The sequence below is a fragment of the Strix aluco genome, chromosome 7, assembly GCF_031877795.1.
Source record: "Strix aluco isolate bStrAlu1 chromosome 7, bStrAlu1.hap1, whole genome shotgun sequence".
NCBI lineage: Eukaryota > Metazoa > Chordata > Aves > Strigiformes > Strigidae > Strix > Strix aluco.
Window position 1 is genome coordinate 18,341,156 of NC_133937.1, and position 12,141 is coordinate 18,353,296.

The following is a 12,141-nucleotide window of genomic DNA, read 5'->3' on the forward strand; positions in this document are numbered from 1 at the left end:
GAAGTCTATGGGTCATACTGGAAGGAGCACACAGAACAAAAGCAAAACAGAAGAACTTTCAAAAAAGCTGGGAAGATCACATCTAATTTGTATTAAAAATGCTTCTTACACTGTTAGAAGCAAGATAATTGTTTCCTCCCCTAACTCGGAAGTAAAGCTGAGGCATCAGAAGGTAGCCAGTATATAGTTGCAAGATTTAGACATCTATTTTCCCAGCATTTATTTCAGCAGAGATATAAGTTGCTTTAATAAACACCTTGCACATATTTTTCCTATTCTTAGAAGGTCATTATTATTTAAATTTTTAATTTAAAATTGAACCAGCTCTGACAATATATATTCCTACACGATTCTTGTGTTTTTAACCACTATGGCTCTATTTGAAATTTAAGTTCATTAGGTAAAGTCTGTCTTAGGCAACAGGTGGCACACTGCATAGTTACAACTGTACTTTTCTTGAATCTCTCCTAGATTCTCCTTCTGCCCCAAGGACTACTGCAAGAGTCCCTCCTGCAGAATTGCTAGGGTAACAGCAGCTATAGCTGCTTATATAGCTCCAGAAGAAAACGACAGAGGCAGCTATAATAAAATTATATTATGTCATGTGTGATCAAGACTTCCTCTACTTTGGGAAGTAAGCAGACAAGTACATTATTTTACACAATGAAGCGGGTTGGATTAATGCTGTTAATTATCTCTGCCAGGTAGAAAGGAGCATATCATTCTTACTTTTAGGAAAATAGGCTTTTTATTTGAAAGCAAAACAAAATACAGTAATAAACACATACTACTGTACCTTGCAATAGTCAACTGTAGCTAGAAACTCATAAGACCCCAGCGATAACTCAGGTCGGTCATAGAAGTCTACTCGCTTTCCAGTATGATCCAAATGCTGGAAGTAGTGAGGTGGCACTGGGAAAGGAAAAATCATTAAGTTCAGTGACACACTTATGATAAACAATGTGACTAGAGCACTAACATGACAACAGCTGTTTCAAATAAAACTCTAGGAAAGCTGGCTAGGACTCTGTGCTAGCATGCAAGTATTACTAAAAATATTAATGCCATTTAAAAGCACCATTAAAGCCAAAAAATACAGACAAACTGCTTCCAGCTTGTCTTATGCACCAGGTGGCACACTGTATAGTGACTATTGTACTTTTCTTGAACAGCCTTTACGTTCTCATTTTATGTTTCATACAGAAGTGTCACTACAACATGCTCTTAGGATTCTTCTGAAGGATTTAGTCCAAAGGAAAAATAGAACAATCTTGTATAAGTAGTAACAAATGACTTACAACAGAATTTGAGGCAAACTACAGGCTACAACATTACTGACTCAATTCAGGCTTATGAAAAGATTGAGCTCCTTATTTTGCTATATGAGTTAGCTTTTTCCTTCCCTTCCCATGCTGCACAAGAGTAAAGCTTTCTAGGCACTCTTGGGTGCAGAGACTGCCATAATCCTTTTGTCAGAATAGACAGGGTACTTCTTACAATGGATTGTAAAGCATTAAGAAGGAGCTAGTAACCACATGCTCAGCACCCAGTACTTCTGTGCTGGTACCAGGCATAAGAAAGTAAAACGGGAGTTAATCTAAGTTTTTGCCTACAAAAGTCAACTGCAGAAACAAAGAATTCCCTCGTGCCCCAAGAACTACCATGACAGAGTCCCTCCTGCACAATTACTAGAGTGACAAAATATATTCCAGCTATAGCTGCCTATATAGCTCCAAGGAAGAATAAAATGAGATTATCTGTAATGATAGTATTCACCACCTTTAGGTTATTCTAAACATTCAAAGTTTCAACAGTTCAAAAGAAAACAAAGTGACATCACTAAGACTATACAATAAGCACCTATCACTCTTCTCTCCAAGTACACATCCAGCATGAGCTAATTACCTGATTGTTTTTGCAGAGAAAACAGAAATTGTTCTCAAGTATTAGGTACAACTACATTGTATTTTCACAGCATTGCTTTCATCAGCAGTCTCTGAGCATTCCCCCCGTTTCTGCCCCTGCTCAGTTGTTACAGGTACAGCCATTCATACAGCTGCTGAGTGAGCAGGGACAGGGAATGCATGCAGACTGAAAATCACCAGACAGAAAAGTTTTTTAAAGTTGGCCATTTGTTGGTTTGCACAAACAGTTATACAGCATAACTGAGGTGGTAAGAACAAACCATTAAAGACATCAGTGCTACCAAATGAAACACTCAAAACATCACCATAAGGTTTGTTGTACCTTACATTCCACTGTGCCTTCAAAACAAATCCATGGATGTCATGCTATCAGCAGCATATAGTGACTTCTACTGAAAAGGAAGCCTGTTTTATATTAATTTAGAAGAGCAACTAAGATTAACTGGTTTATATTGAACATGCCGATTCAGCTGTAGCAGATTTAGCTGCAATCTCATCTCCAAGCAGTGTTTAAACAGTTTAAAATGATATCTCAGTCTGTCATAGAAAAATATGTTTGAAATACCCTAAGAAACTAGCATAAACAATTTTTCAAACCACAATACATTATGCTACAAGTACCTCATGTTAAAAATTTGGTACAGTACTACTGCAATGCATAAGCACCTATTTAATTTGAACATCATTTCAGAACTGAGCACTGAATGTTTTATGATTCTTTTTACAAGACTAAACACACATTAAAGCACAGTATACATTATAAATGATCATAAAATCATAAAGATTTATTTGCTTGCATCTTGTTCAAATATCACTCCAATAGAGCCGAGAGATTGATTTCCAGAAGAAACCTTACCCTCAGTGACACAGCTGCAGAAACAACACTGGAACCTCCTTCCACCCTCAATGAATTGCATAAAAGGGCACATGTAAGCCTTGCACCTATTACATCGGACAGGACCGGATTCTCCATGGTCTACCAAATAAGGAAGGGTCTGTGGAAGCAGGGGAAAAAAATGAAAAGCTCACATGATGATGAGAAAGAAGTGACCACACATATCGCAGAGTTTAAAACTATCTCCCTGTACATTGCGTAGGATTTAGCATTTTGGCAGCTGTGGAAGAGAGTGCAGGGAGTGGGGGAAGCATGAACAAGTATTTTGTAAATGCTTTTCAACTCAAGCTCTAGCACAGCAGTTCTTTGTGGTCTGCAGTCATTAATGGGCTATCCCACTTAGACACAAACAAGTACTTCTGCATGGTGCTGCACCACCTTATATAGTAGCCTGCTTGAGGAGCACAAGCTCTAGCAGGAGTACCACACGGCACAGCACAGGTGTATCCCAAGTGAACACAAAGACTGAAGCCATGCAAAGAATGGCTGTGATAACCTCACGGGAGTGAGCACACAATTTACATTTCACTACAGGTTGGGTGCTTTAAAAGCAACTCTCCACCTCTTACATTCTTCCCTTGTATTGTCAAAAAGCTTGCTTTTTACAAGTCAGTCATTGCATTCCATATATTCAAGAACACAGAGCATCCACACTACCGTAAAAATTTTCAGTTGATAAGACTTATTTCTGAAGTCCACCATGAAATACAGTATACCCATAAGTTCTGTTTGTCTTGACCCCACTGTATAGCAAGTCTTCAAAACTGTTATGTAGTGATACCATTTTTAAACTATTACTGATAATATTTTCTTTTTGCAGCCAAACCAGATTAAGATGCTTGGCAACTTTCGCAGCTTCGCAACCCCAGGACAAGCAGGAAGCACTTTAAAATGATTAAGACAGAACTCATGCAAGCTACAAGCTGCATTCATTGTTTAAAGCACCTTTCATAACTAAGAATCTAGCTCAAAAGAAAGTTTAACTACTTTTAAATTTTCTGACACTAAAGGTGTCCAGTCAGTACTCTCAGTCACCCTCAATCTCTGATCATGTTTAAGAGACAACATACTCATTAAGCAGGAGTTGAGCAAATGCTCCAGTCGCTTTCTTCCTCTTCATGCCACAGATGCGTCACATCTCTCATTCAACCCCACTAATTATTTATTGTCAATACAATGGTTTGGCAGCCAGTGTTTCTAAGCTCCTATCACCCAGGCTGACCTCCTCAGAGGGAACAGATTTTCAAGTTTTCTGACTGCCAGGCAGTTGGTATTGTACTTCTACACAACAAGCTTTTCTCATCAGCCTCTCCCTCAATAACATATGTGTAAACAAAATATAAGGGTGCTGTAAACATCCAGTGCTATGCATAACTTGTCACTAACCACTTACTCCCAGAAGGCACAGAGATACTTCTTTCTGAAGCCTCAAGCTTCGCTTTCTGAACCGTGCATTAACGTAGGGTAAAGGTTCTGTATCTGCCAACCAGGGGCCAGATTTTTATGTATTTTAGATTTATCTGAATGCTGTATTTTCAAGAGACATTTATCCTCTCATTACCAATATGTTAAGCTTTAGCTCTGTTTACAGTCCTACTGCTCTGAACAGCTGAGCTTTCATCTGTTGGAAGGGCCCCTCCACAGGGAGTTTACCCTTGCCATAAAGAACTTCCCAATGCTAGAAGCTGACCCGTCTCCAGAGAAATTTTCCAATCCTAGGCATGTTTTTTCTGGATATCACAAGTGTTTGTTCAAAGCATAAACACAGCAGGAGACATAACAACTAGATGTTTGTAAAGCTTCTCCAAAAATATGTAGCTCCACAAGCCTTGGGGTTTCTCAAATAAGACCACATTCTCCTGTTGTGCTCCTTTTAAACTCCAGCCACAATACAGCAATACAGGAATTAACTTCACAACTCAGTTTTATCACAAACCAGTTTTCAAAACCCAAACCATGGTTTAGGAACATTAATGAAACGCAACAGTAAGAAACCACCCTGAAAAACCCAGAGGATATTCCTTTCCTCAGCGGATTAAAGTTAACAGGGCACAGAATGCTGCAAACATACGTATTCAAATTTAACAAGCATATTTGTCTTTATGTCACTGCTCCAAGCAGGGTAACACTACACAGTAGCCAGAGTATTTAGAACATTTTACAAAATTTCTAGCCCTGTAATATTCCTGAAGCTTTCATGTTCTCAGCAACCAGAGTGGGTAAAAGGCTAGCTAGCCACACATTACACCTAGAAGGATAGAAGTGCTGCACAGAGTGAGGGCAGAAATACAAATGCAGCTCAGCAGTGCCCAATACTCAGTCTTGTGTTGCCATCCCACACAGTGCTGTGCATGTACATGCACATTAGACCACTTAACCAGTGCTGCTTGATACATTCTCATCCAATTCCACAACTTGACATCCTAGAAAAGACTTAACATCAGTGATTAGTAACCATTTCAATACTTGAGGCCAAGAAAGAAATTGAGATCAACTGAAAGTGTACGCATTTGTGACCATCCTAGTATTTTGGTCATTTGGTCACAGACCTTGACAGTTACTGCAAAAAAGTGGAAATTATCATGGCGATCAAAATATTACATGTTTTCAACACAACATTCTTTTGCCTTACAGATCTCTATCACACACTTGGGGAAGAATCGATGTTTACCTAGTCTTCATTATCTAAACACTCCTTCTCAACATATCTGTTAAATGCTGACATCTAATAGCATTCTCCTGTCAAGTTTAGAGTACATAAAGTGCATGTGTAACTGCATACAGTTCTCACCTCCTCTAGGGGTAGAGTAGCCAGTGGTTTTATGACAGCAGCTAGGGGAACTTGGGACTGTTTGGCCATATCTGAGGTGCAGGGAATATTGTAAGATGTGCATCTTATGTAGCGGGGACTTGCATTACCTGGGAAACAAAGAAAAATATCCCCACAAATTTCAGTACAAGTTAAGTTTCTATTCAAGAATAGAAACAAAGATACTTTCAGCTGTGTTGTTAAGCCACAGGAACTAAGCACTTATCTAAACAATCAACTAATTTCAATCTATGCAAAACTCAAATTCCAAACAAAATACCTCCATGATTAACTATGATAAAAGGCCTTAAATCAAAACAAATTAACTTGACCCCACATCAACTCAAACCTCTAAAAAGGCATTCCTGTTTCACTCTTTTTGCAGACTAAAATGTATTATAGGCAGAAAAACTCAAACATTTCTACTGTTCAATTTTGTAATTTTGGCTGAACAGTAAAGTATTTGATTGCAGAATTGAATTTTGAAGCTTTAAGGGAGCTTTACATCTCAAAAAAAGCATGGGAAATTAAAAGATGAAATATCCTTTCTTTATGAAGCACATGGACCAATTGACATCCCACTCAATCTAAAAAAAATACAGTTCTCAGTCCAATTCAGATGACATCGCTAGTAAATTTCAGTTCTTAACTGTGATTGATATAGCTCTACACAAGAGGCTTCATCTGCTGTTTTCTGATATCCCTGCTAATGCTACTTGCGAATTGGTTACTAGCTACCAAACAATCAGGAGAATCTAAATTGAGATCAAATTAACACAGGACTTGAAACTAAGCTTCTGTTGGTAAAACACACAACCCCAGTCACTGAAATCATTGCTCAAACTTTTCCTTTAAAGACTAACAGTTTTGTCACTGACTCCTTGGGGTTTATGTTTCATTTTGTTTGTTTAGGAAAAGAAAAATATTTTACCTTGATCCTTGACTAAGAAATTTGTAGTAACAAGAGGTGGGACCTGCCCTCTCACTCCAGTGACAAATGGTTCTGACCCACGGTTACTTCTGTCATCTTCAATCACTTGAATCTACAATGGAAAAGACCACATTAATATTTGGAGGCTTGGTTTCAAAGTACTCTAAAGTACAAAAATTTATATCTGTCATGAAGTGAAAAGGGGACCTGAAGCAAACATTACTATCTCTAAAAATAAGAAGTCTAAAGCAAATAAGTTTTGTCAAGCAGTCACCTCTCAGTTTGATTTCAAATAGTACTTAATGAATAACAATAAATTACAAGTTGCAAGTAGTATTTTTCCCCAAGTATTTTGATTAGCAGCATATTTTGTGTTTTAAGGCCTGATCTGAACTCATAAAAGCCAAACACAGATCAAGAAAGGAATTTTTGGTAGTATTCCCCTGTATACTGGTCCTAGCCAAATTAAAATTAGAAGCTTCTGTAAGCATCAGGCTGAAGTTCTATAGATAACCTGGCTTTTCCTTTCTGTTACATTTCCACTGTTTTCATAGTATGTGTTTATTTCTAACCACTGTAAGTCTGACCTAAAGACAGATGCTTGCAAGCTCAGGTGGAAGTCTTCATTACTCCATGGTGCTCAAGAGTTTGTGATTTGAATTCTAGGGATGTGGAAAGTGAAGTTTCAATAGACTTATGAATGAATCAACCTTAACCTTTAAAGCCTGAAAAAATCTTAAATTTCTTAGTATTTAAAATTCTTCATTAATGCAAACATGCTTAAGGTAGTGGAAACGCATTAAACGTTTTTACTTGACTAAAATATCCACTGACCTTTGCATAAGAACAGAAAATTGTAGTTATATACAGTTTTAACTACATTTCCATACTGGGACATGAATGAAAGCATTATAGCTAGCAATCATTCTTCTGATCTTATTTTGCCACCATATACACATGCCTTTCTTAAATTGTGAAATGCAGAAGTTTGCATGGCAGAACTTCTACCCTCTCACTAAAGATTCCAAGTTGCCAGCAGAAAACCTCCCTGCATAGCATCAGACAGTGACTACTCTAGGATAAATTTAGTCCCATTTCAAAAGTCTACAAACTGACGAACATTGGCCATGTCACCACTGGCACCTGTTATATGACCAACTTTGGCTAAACAAGGAAGAAGTGATACAAGGGTAACAAAGTCAAATGCGTTTTTTTTTTTTTCTTCCAATCCAAAAGGTAGCTGCTTTTTTCTTTCTTTAGGTAAAATTCTCTACACATAAACATTAAATTTTCAAATTCAAAATTTAATGGTTATGTATGAGCACAGATAATGAGAGAATGTTTATAGCTCCCCATGCCTCATATTAACCTACTAGAAGATTTATATCAGGAATTAACATCAAAACAAAACAGTTCATCTGCAATTTTAGAACTTCAAAGCATTAGCCCAGTACTGATATATCAACAAGAAAAGTAATCAAGTTCTGCTCAAAACTGGTAGAAAACATGGCTACAAATGCTCGCGTTGTGCGTATGTTAACATGAGACACACATTGTATGGACATTTATACTGATGGCTAACACTGAAAATGCCAGTTGGAATCTGATGAAGGAGATATTCTAAAGATCAGACAAAGTGAAGGGGAGACATTCTTCATGATCTGTTTCTGAAACAGTCTGCTTTCTATTGCCTCACCATTCATCACAGAAGATTTTAACAACCTCTTGTGGTGTAATGTTACTCATTTTGATAAGGCAAGCAGAAGACAGCAAGGAAAGGGTAAAGGATTAATGATGGAGGGTTAGTGAGGTGAAGTTCAGGTTTCAGGCATGCACAGATGGTCACCAACACACAGACTACAATTGACATATATATACAGCACTTACTGGACTAGGAATTGCATCTGGGTCTATTCTGTGCCTGGGTTTCTGCTGGGGTGGCAGCTCATTAAGTTGCTTTTTTTAAAAAAATAAAAAGTAAGAGTGCCACAAAAAAAAAAAAAGAAAACAAGAAAAAAGAGAATAATAAACCAAAAAGTAACAGCGTTACTTCTCTCTACCCAAACCTGTAGCACTAGAATTAGATACATTTGGACATTGGGTCATGCAACAGGAAACAACAGCTTCTGCAGCATTTACCGATCCCAAAAACAGCCTTCCCAGGATATTGGGTTTGGGCTCTGAATACATTGCTAACAGCGGTAGTGGCTCACGTGCTCATTTTGGTTAGAAATTGGGGATTTATGCTTTAAGAACATGCTAAAATGAAGGCAACTGACACAAGCCATTTGAGATCTCATTTAGTGGAAGAGAAGCAGACAAGCAATTAGACTCCTTACATTCTATGAAAAAAATACAGTCATAAACATTACATAAACCTGGAGTCTAAACAGATAATTTTTTGAATAGCAATAACTTCTGAACAGCACTAGTCCAGATCTAAGACGTAACTCAATACTAAATTATTTTTATACTAAGTTTTTTTGAAGTAAACTGATTGTAAGCATTGCCCTAGAAAGTTTTCCTGTTATCAGATGACTATGGCCTTCTGAGACAACAACAGAACTGCAGTGGAAGAACCAGCACAATAGACCAGTGGCAGTAATACTGCCAGGCTTAATAATACTCATCATTGCTAACCATTACACATCGCTGCTTGTCCCTTCTCAGATGTCACGACTTAATGACCCAAAAAAACACTAACCAGCTTTTTGACAGATAATAGGAAAAGGGAAAGGAAAAGCACTACAATCATCTTCTATTAACCATACTTTAAACGTGAATCATACAGTTCATAGACTGTCACCTCAAAACCTGAAATTAGTTTACCTTGCAAAGTCATTAAGCAAGAATCCAGATATGGAGAAACAAGCTTAATCAAAGCCCTTAAGGATTCTCAAAATGTAACACAGTACAGAAAAAGACCTGAGGAATTAGAGCATTGATTTGCATATGCAGTGCCCTTATTTAGTCACCAAGAAAAATACTGCTTCTGGGCTTATTCATAACAAAAGACTGAAGCTGGACATGCGAGAGAAAAGTAACCAGGAAAACAGACTGATGTTCTTTGGAATAAGAAACCTGTTTTCAGCTTTGGTCTTTGTCAGTTCTGTTTTACGTAAAGACACTACAGAAGAGTTCACGCTGGTAAGAACAAAGTAAGCTTACAGGGCTAGGAATGGAATCTGGATCCAAGCGTTTTGGTGGAGGTGGTGGTCCTGGTTGACTTCCATAATTTGGTGTTCCTGGATAGGCTCCTCCATAGTTTGGTTGGGGACCCCTCACCTGCCCAAAGGAACCTTACAAGAAAGGGACAGCAAAATCAAACAGTGGCTAATACCAGGTATTCCTCATTAGGCACTTCCCACCTTTCCTGTCAATGTCAAAAAACAGGAAAAAGAAAGTTACATGCTTTTCAGTTAATTAGGATTAGGCATATTTATCAGAGTGTTTCAGCTTAGACCTGGACATCTCCACCAACGATCTAATAAACTGATGGATACAGTCCTCCTTAAAACCAGACTTCGGGAAACACAGGATTTTAGACTAACGTAACTATTTTTAGAGTAATATGATTATAATACGCATTAAGATCACACACTGTGAACATTTAAGTTAAACTGCAGAACTGCCTAATAGAAAGCACACACAGAACAGTCAAATAAGCTAGTGGATGACCCATAATTCCTCAAACTAAAGGTATGCAAGGAGTTCTCTCGGGCAGTTTCAGCTTGTGTGAAATTACAGTAAAAGATGAATGTGTGATTATCTCTTTTGTTTTGTAACTGCCTGAAGTTATTTCATACTACTATAGACAATTTCAGTCAGTTATGGAGTAACAGCATGATTTACTCCATCAGTGTTTTTACAGTGCATAGCAATTTGGACAGATATTTAAGTAATTGACCTGGCCAGTTGTGCAAAGCTGCATGGGGATGGGATTCTCAATCTGACACTTGCACATGCTTACTTTGCCCTAGCTATCTAAATGTTATTGATTAAAAATCAGCCAAAACTGTTCATAATTCAGAAAGCTTAACTGATATTACTTCTAGGCACACACAAAATGTGAAAGGTTCTACAAGGAGAAAAATACAGTTTTGTGAATTAAAGTAGCAACTCCTTTTCAACGTTTAACAACTCCTCTCATACACACTGTATATGCACACTGGCCACAAATTTAAAAAAAGTTAAAGCTTTTCAGAACTTCAAATCTCTACTTTTGAACAGACATCAAAATAAAGTTCATAATAAAATTTTGATCACAAATTCTTATAGTATTATGGCACTAATCTCTAAACAACTTTTTGGCCAAGTAAACTAGGATTCCTTTACTTGCACTAATCTGATTAAAACCTGCATGACAAATATCTTCAAATGACAATCCTATTGTTTATCTTGGATTTGTCCTTCAGACATGAGCACAGGGAAACAAGAGGGAAGCTTTGAAGTGCAGCCAGAAGCCCAGAAGTAACAAACCTGAAATCCACTTCTCAGTTTACAGCACACAGAGAACACATGTAACTTACAACTCCTCTACCAGGAATACTAACCGTTCTGCTGCATTTGGTATCCTGGCTGAGGAGGATGAGTGGGAGGAGGTGGTCCATGGAGGCCACTCATGGGAGGCCCAGGGTGCGGCCCTGACATAGTTGATGGAGGTGGTGGTGAGGATACATGATTAGGCTGGGACATTGATGGTCCAGCAACTGTCTGCCCAGGCAGTGGTGGGCCTGGCATGGTAGGTGGCCTTGAGGCACCTGTGGAAGGAGGGTAAGAGGAAGGTCCAATCCCTGTAGAAGAGGGAGATGGGGCAAAACCAGGGACTTGAGTAGGGAGGCGCTGAGTTGATACTGGTTGACCAGGAAATGGAGGCTGTGCCAAAGGAAGACCCTGAGACACACTGGTAGGAGAGGGTCCTTGGCTCGCAGTGTAAGGTGTGTAGAGACCAGATCCTGTTGCACTAAAGCTTCCTGAGACTGGGGGAACCGATGTTGGGGGACCTGATAAGAAGAAAAGAAGACACAACATCACTTTCTTCTATCCTCAAGACAATTAAGATGCAAGCAAAACCCACTTGCTTTAGATTGTCTAAATAGGTCTACCATTTTCTCATCTTCAGATGGACTTGCCAGTACTAACAGAGACAAACCTTAGGTGAACACCCTCCTAAATTAATCAGAGAGCTGAAACTCTTCCGAGGGATCTGAAACTTGATAGGTTCTTCATTGTCTTCTCTCTCAAAGTCTGAGCTTTGTATTTTACATAATCAAAATACACTTCAGGATTCAGGGCCAGAAAAAAGGGGCAAAGCCAGGAGTATGCAAAACAAGAACCACCACGAGTCTGTCTACCGCTTTGTTGAACTGAAATAACTTTGTATCTTAAACTCCACACTACGTTGAAGCCTGTAGTTTAAGAACGGCTTTGAGCTTCATGGTTTTAATAGCATTGAACTAGCACCTTCTGTATTTACCACTGCACTATTTCTGAGGATAATTTTAGACAAACACAATGCCAAAAGGCTGAAGAAATCTGCAGCCCCTACTCCTAATTTTCCTATAAAGTCTGTATTAAGAGT

At 38.4% G+C, this 12,141-nt stretch overlaps 1 protein-coding gene across 5 annotated transcripts in view; it reads right to left on the reverse strand.

The window, feature by feature from the left end:
• Positions 1 to 12,141, reverse strand: part of SEC24C (SEC24 homolog C, COPII coat complex component) — a 38,611-nt gene that overhangs the window by 10,937 nt on the left and 15,533 nt on the right. For 3 of the 5 annotated variants that reach the window (XM_074830658.1, XM_074830655.1, XM_074830656.1), the window contains 7 exons: positions 11,114 to 11,563; positions 9,729 to 9,859; positions 8,448 to 8,516; positions 6,561 to 6,672; positions 5,612 to 5,739; positions 2,782 to 2,920; positions 797 to 912 (listed from right to left, as the gene is read on the reverse strand). In XM_074830658.1, the coding sequence (XP_074686759.1) occupies positions 797 to 912; positions 2,782 to 2,920; positions 5,612 to 5,739; positions 6,561 to 6,672; positions 8,448 to 8,516; positions 9,729 to 9,859; positions 11,114 to 11,563 (1,145 nt within the window). The remainder of the gene's footprint in view (positions 1 to 796; positions 913 to 2,781; positions 2,921 to 5,611; positions 5,740 to 6,560; positions 6,673 to 8,447; positions 8,517 to 9,728; positions 9,860 to 11,113; positions 11,564 to 12,141) is intronic. The other 2 variants (XM_074830659.1, XM_074830657.1) reach the window with 1 other exon arrangement.